Consider the following 6,822-nt stretch of genomic DNA (forward strand, 5'->3'; position numbering starts at 1 on the left):
GCATACAAGACAGGTAGTCAGTGAAAATGTAGATTGAGGAGTCAGTGGGTGAGAGACAGGCTGGGGAGGTGGGGGGAAGAGAGAGAAGGGGGGTGAAAGTGGAGAGATACCTGGGGAGTGAGATGTCAGGCAGGTTATAATGTGTCATAAATCCAATGTCTATATTTAGTCCATGATTTTTAGTATCCAGGAGGTTGATGAAGTGCAGTTCATAGGTTCGTCTCTGGGAAGTGTTGTGTAAGTTTCCTTTGAGGATCAGGACTGAGAGATTGGAGAGAGGTTGGAGAAACGTGCCCCCACAGGTAATTGGGTATACCTGTCTGATATATTTCCAGTGTGCATTCATTCTGGTGCGCAGTTGTTGTTTGGTCTCTCCTACGTATTTTCCATCAGGGCATTTGGTGCAATGGATGAGACATATTACATTTCTGGAGGTGCAGCTGTAAGATCCAGGAATGCTGATGGCTCTGTTGTGGGGTGTAGTAATTGCGGGGAGTGGTGGAGATGTGTTGGCAGGTTTTGCATTTCTTGTCATGGCGTGGTCTGGATCCTTTTGGTGTGTTCTGGGCTTGAGGAAGTTTGCTTCTGTTGATGAGATTAGTGAGGTTCGGTGCTTGTTTGAAGGCTAGGATAAGTGGCTCTGGGAAGATCTTTTTAAGAATAGGGTCTCTTTCTAGTACGGGTTGCAATTGTTTGAGGATTTTCCATCCAGGTTCAAGGGAGGGGTGATATGTCATAACCAGTGGTGTGTGATTTTGTGGCGGTTTTTCTTCTGTACTGCAGCAGTTCTTCATGTGGTATCCGGGTGGCTCTTTCAAAGTGCGATCTATCTCTCTGGAGGAGTGTCCTTGTTGGGTGAAAGCCTTTTTAAGATTGGTGAGTTTGCATTGCATTCAGGACCATAAAGGGCATCCTCAGGTAGGACTTATGGTGGGGGTACGGTTGTAGTGAGCCCCAAATAAAATCACTCTATTTCCTGTTTCCAAAAAGTGGAGGAGGGAGGGGGCACACCAGGATATACTGGGCCCCTACATTTCCCTTGTAGGTCTTGTCCTCAGGAATTAGACCCCAAGCTCTGCAGGTTGTTTGGTGAATACGGATAGTACCTCAGTCATCAGTATCAAGTGGAAAGTAACATGCTACCAATACATCAGAGAGAAAATCCAACCATTAGATTGTCAAGTCTGGGATTGACTATCCTATGACACAGGAGCTACATCTGGCATGGGCAGCCTGTGTGTGCGGCATGCAGCAGATCAGGGAGGTGACAGGTACAGGAGCAGATAGGACAGGAAGCAAAAGGCAAAGCAGCAAATTGGGCAGGAACTACAGGAAAGGAAGCAGATGTAATTTAAAGCATACATTCAGGTGTGGTCTGCAGACTTGATTGGAAGGCACCAAGAGATGGAGAATCTACAACTTCTCTCAGTAGTGTGTTAAAATTATGAATCATCCTTACTATTAAAAATGTGTGCTAAACTACATTTTGAATATTTGTTGATTCAGATCTTAGCTATTGGAACCAAAGCTTATGTCTGTCTTATGCTGCAGTCAAGATACCCATTGGTTTTCTTTTTTGATAAATTAAGCTGAATGAATTTGTTGAGTCTCTCACTATAATAATGTTTTTTGGCCCTCAAACCATTTTTGTGGCCCTTTCCCTCCACCCTCACCAGTATTGTCAACATCCTTTTTGAAATGTGGACGCCAGAACTGTACACAGTTTTAAAGTATCCATTTTGACAATCCTGCATAGAGAGGTAAAAATCACATCCATGATTTTCCTTTTGTTTGTTGTTCTTATTTATATAGATTAAGATTATATTAGCCCTTTTTTGCCACAGTGTGATTTGTGTCCCTAGTGTTGGGGCTGGGGGCGGTGGTGATGGGTCTGGGGGCAGCTGTGCCCTTAGTGATGGGTCTGGGGGCGGCTGTGCCTCTAGTGATGGGCCTGGGGGCGGCAGGTGCTGGCAGTGACGCCCATGGGGACGTGCCGGTGGCTCTGCCGCTGGGCCTGGGGGCGGGTGCCCCCCGGGAAGCTGTTTGGCAGGGTTGGGGGTGCACTGTGCTGCGCCGCGTTGCGCGCAGCTGTACAGCTGAACGCTGGTGTTTTTTTCTCCCTCGCAGCCATGGAAGCTAAACCCATTGTGACATCGAGGCAGAGGACGGTGGCGGTGCAGGGAGTGCCAACAGAGGTGGTGTGCATGGCCTTCTCCAACTCCATCCTGGTGGTGGTCACGCAGTACGGGAAGATGGGGACACTGGTCTACGTGGACCCCAACGTCGTAAGCAATGACGTCGGCCGACCTGTCCTCACCACAAAAGTGCTGCTGGGGCAGGATGAGGTAAAAGCAGAGCACATCATGCTGAAGAGCGAGGGGGGACTTACGCTAGCTTGAAATCCTGCTCAGGCTGCCAAGAGGTTGATGAATCAGCTGCGTGAAGACAGGCTGACATTTGCGTGTAGCGGCAGGATGGAAGAATCTGGTGCTGAGGGAGGAGGGGGTCACCAGTCAATCCTGTGCTTTTACCAAGCGTTCAATATTACAAAAGTCCTATTAACTCTAAACTGAAGGCGTCTTTGGATCTGTTTGCGCCTCGCCCTGCTGGCTATATAATGCCTCCGGGGTTCACAGTGAGCTTGATCCAGCTCCTGTTGTCTGCAACGATGAAAGAATAAACCTAGTGGCCTAGATTAACCTTTCTTTGGCTCTTGCTGTAGTCAGTTTTGCCTTCCCACCACTCTTTTTTTTTTTTCTCCCAACCTTTGTCTTTTCCAGAATTGACTTCCGTTTCCCTCTCAAATGTCCCTGCCAGCAGCTGCCTTTGCTAAGTTGAATTCAATTTGGCTTAAACAAAATGGGTTTTTAATTGACCATTATACAGAAATCAAGAAAACAACGTATTTCAGAAAGTATCCGCTAGACCAGTACTAAACATAAAGTTACATGATGCTGCAAGATCACATGGCTCTGCAGTATTATTAGAACTGCCTAGTATTGTTTGCTAACCCTAACTAAAAAAAGCCAGTAATGTGACTAATTCCTAATTTTCCCAGCAACCTCTCTTTATGCAATCCATGACTTTACTAACTGGCCTCCTTCCCTTCACATGGGACTTGTTTGCTTTTATTTGAAATGGCTACTTTCGTGGTGCAAAGTCCACTTAAACTGGAGCAAAAAAGCAATTTGGTGTCTGTTACCATATGTTAAACTATGACTTTTCCTGTTGCCAGTAGGCATATTTATACTCTGAAATAATTTCAGCAAGTTTTTATGTACATGGTCATTACCTGCTCCTTTACTTTTAATTAATTAATTAATTAATCTAAACTTTTAAGGAAAAAATTGATTTGCTCAACAACCAAGCACTTCCTGTCTGGCATTTTGGGATAATGAACATCCCAGCCCCAACGTAAGGGTAGAAAGAAAAGCAAACCTCTGAAAAACATGCATAGTAAAATGGATATAATTAAAACCTGAACAAGGTAGGTATACTTATTAGAGACTGCCTAATTAAAAAGGTTTGATTATATTACCTTTCACTAGTACTCTTAGCCTGATTATTTGTTTTTGGTTTATAGACTTTGGCTGTCACCAGCAGGCGTTCAAATGATACCGTTTCAGGCTTAAGTATTGCAAAAATAGGCCTGCATTCCTACCAGAGTCAAATGCATCCTAGTCTATAGCAGGTTATTAAAGAACATAAGAGTTAATAATGTCTTTAAAAACTTGGCTGTGATGGGGATGTTCGTCAGGGTGCATTGGATTTTTACATTAGTTGGTATTTGGTGATGTGGGAAATCCTGGTGTTACATCTCAGATAATAGCCCTGTCATGAGTGACTTTCCTCACTGGGCTTCAGAGTTCTCTCTGAACTACTATAAAATTTGGTTAAAATGCAGCTCCAGTTACAATATTAAGCCTGGTTTATTTGGCTAGAATTTATGGGTCCAACCTGCTCCCTTCTACAATGTAACCAAATGGCACTTCAGCCTCAGATCATGTCTAAACTCTTCAGCAAACAGTTTGAGCCCCATACTGACAGATCCTAAATATGCTCAGTAAATAGCTATTTCAGAAGGATTATATTATTAGCTAATGGACCACTTTGGGAAGATTCTCTCAAGTGAAGGAATGTGGGTGTTTTTATTTGCTTTTCAGCCCCTCATCCATGTGTGTGCCAAAAACCTGGTATCGTTTGTGTCTGAGGAAGCTGGGAACAAACCTGTTCTTCTGGCTATCGCCTTAAAGGACAAGACCATGGACGGCATAAAAGCTCTGCAGGAAGTGATCCAAAGTTGCCAAGTGTGGTGAGGCACACTTTCCATGCAATTGAAAGGAAGAGATCTTGAGTCAGGATACAAAGGACAGAGTATTGGAAATGATGGGATTTCTTTATCACAGCTTTGGACCATGTTAAGGAATTTTGTGAAATGTTGTATACCATGTAGAATGCTTTGAGGTTGTGATGGTGGCAGTGGTGGTAGTGACATGGATTTGGAGCCCATTCAGTGAGTAATTAATTTGGAATGGTATTCTCAACACTCAAGGAATTTTTATTTTTCTCACACTGAGGGGAGGGCGGCATTTTTTTGGAGAACTGCATGTGGCTTTGTAGCCTTATCTTGAGAAGTAAAGCCCTGTGACAACGAAACACTGTGCCGTAATGTAAAGTCTGATGCAGAATGAATAAAGAAACATCAATGAAAGCATCATTTACCTGCTTCTCCCCCATGACAACCAGATGATTTGAAACATTTTGGACCAGAATCAAGTTAATTGGGCCTGCAGACAGTACAAAATAGGGGAAAATGTTGACTCTTGACTTCAGGGTCCAGTGGAAACCATAGCAAATCTTTATTGTGCATAGTTGCGCACATCGGGCACTCCAGCTTCTGTCTTTAGGAGAAACCATTAACTTGAAAGTTACAAATATCTGTGCAAGCTGTAGTTACAAGTAGCATCTAATATTGTTGTCATCGAGAGGAATGATTAAATAAAAATATTTTTCTCTATTTTTGCAGCGTGCTTAATTAGTACATAGCGAACCTCACTGGAACGTCCAAGTCCCGATCTTGCTGTTACATTCTCATCAGTGGACTCTGGTGCTTGTTGGAAGCCCCATTACATTCAGTAGGGCCTCTGCACGGACACAAGGACTTGCCTCCACAGCTGCAGTTGCAGGATAGGGGCTGTATTCTGTTTCTTCCTTGCTAACAGGACCTTGTAGATAGCAGTGGAGGAGCAGAACAATCCGTGCATCTTTTAAAAGAATTAAAAAAATTATCAGGACATACTATTTAAAAGACTGGATGTCAAAAAGTGCAGTTTAAAAAAAACTCAGATTCAAACTGCCTGGCTTACAGTGTCCCTTTAAAGAAATATGGCTTAACTGCATTATTTAGAAATCTGTGTCTCCAAGCCACTGTGCCTGCAGTTGTCAGAATCCTGACATTCCCCTTATTTTATACCCGCCACCCTTGCTACAATTCTGGACAAGGAGGGCTCCAGGGTATGTTGAAGTCTCTAAACACTATTTCACAAATAACCTTTCAAAGCATTTTCTAAGTCCTGGTATTGAATGTGCAATTTCTACTGCTCACAGCCTCTACCATCTCAGGGAATATGACTTAATACTATAAATTGAATCCTGAACGCTTCCTCCATGATAGCAATAGCAAATATTCCAACTATGTCCTGAAGAGAAACACGAACAGCTGCTTAAAAACAAGCAAAGGATAACTACCCAGTGTAATAGCATTATGAGAGATTGCTTGTCTTGCGTCTGTGGGTGACTGGCAAAGGAGGAAGTTGGAATCCTTTTTCAGCTGGCTGTTAGTTAAAGCTGCAGGTAGTTAGGCTGGTATTTTACTGCTTCCTGTAAGATATAAATTAGATACGTGAGTGGCGTGAAAAAATCTTTAGGTCCCTAAGCTGCCAACACTGCTCTTTGCACTGCTGTAATTCACAGAAATATGTGCCCCAATGAACAGATTTATAGACCTAGCTGCTTCTACCAGACAAGCTGTCTGCTTTTTAGGAATCTTTCCGCCCAGTGTACAAGCTAAGTATTGTGCTTATCCAAAACCCTAATTGCACCTTTTTAAAGCTATCTTGCCATGTGTAAGTCACACACCGAGTGTTTATTCATTGTTTCCTAAACAAGTGGCCGCTTCAGCAAGGTTATTTACGTTGTGGCCCAGTCCAGCGGTGAGTGCACTGATGCGTAGGAGCCCCAAATGTTACAAAATACCGTAGGACACAGGAACAACAACAGGCTGGACTTGCTGGGTGTAGTAATGTGGGGCAAGGATTATGAATTCCTAAGCCTGCCCAGGTGTTTATTTTCTGGGTGTGGGAGCCCTGAGCAAGGAGCCAGAAGCGCAGCAAACTGGAAATGTATGTTTTGCAACTTTTTAGCCGTGGAACTGGAAAATAAACAGCAACAGGCCTATTTGGTATGCATGGCGGTGGGCAGTGGGGCTGGGCCCCAAAGAAATTGTTGCTGCCTCTGTTATTAAAAGGGGCTATTAAGTGTGTAACATTTGGATACTTTGTGAACTAAAGTGAAAATGGATGGGAGTGTGGGTCAAAGCTTACTAACAAGTGCTCAGAGGATGGGGTACCGAGCAAAGCTAGTGCCCGCTGACCCTCGAACAAGACCAAGGAGCCAGCGGACACTGCCCAGGGAAACTCTTCCCCAGAGATGTGAATAGATGAGGGGCAGGAAGCTGGGCTGGAGCCTTTTCTGTCAGCTAGATGCCCACCTGAGCTAGGGCCAGGAAGAGATTGAGAGGTCCTGCGATTTGCTGCAGCCACA

At 44.0% G+C, this 6,822-nt stretch overlaps 1 protein-coding gene across 1 annotated transcript in view; it reads left to right on the forward strand.

Moving 5' to 3' along the window:
- PSMG3 (proteasome assembly chaperone 3) overlaps nucleotides 1-5,017 on the forward strand; it is a 6,418-nt gene extending 1,401 nt beyond the window's left edge. The window contains exons 2-3 of the mRNA XM_006030686.3: nucleotides 2,128-2,345; nucleotides 4,164-5,017. Of these exons, the coding sequence (XP_006030748.1) occupies nucleotides 2,130-2,345; nucleotides 4,164-4,316 (369 nt within the window). The 5' untranslated portion in view covers nucleotides 2,128-2,129 and the 3' untranslated portion in view covers nucleotides 4,317-5,017. The remainder of the gene's footprint in view (nucleotides 1-2,127; nucleotides 2,346-4,163) is intronic.
- Nucleotides 5,018-6,822: the final 1,805 nt, after the last annotated feature.

This window comes from Alligator sinensis, unplaced genomic scaffold (genome assembly GCF_000455745.1).
Source record: "Alligator sinensis unplaced genomic scaffold, ASM45574v1 scaffold1517_1, whole genome shotgun sequence".
NCBI classification, from domain to species: Eukaryota; Metazoa; Chordata; order Crocodylia; family Alligatoridae; genus Alligator; species Alligator sinensis.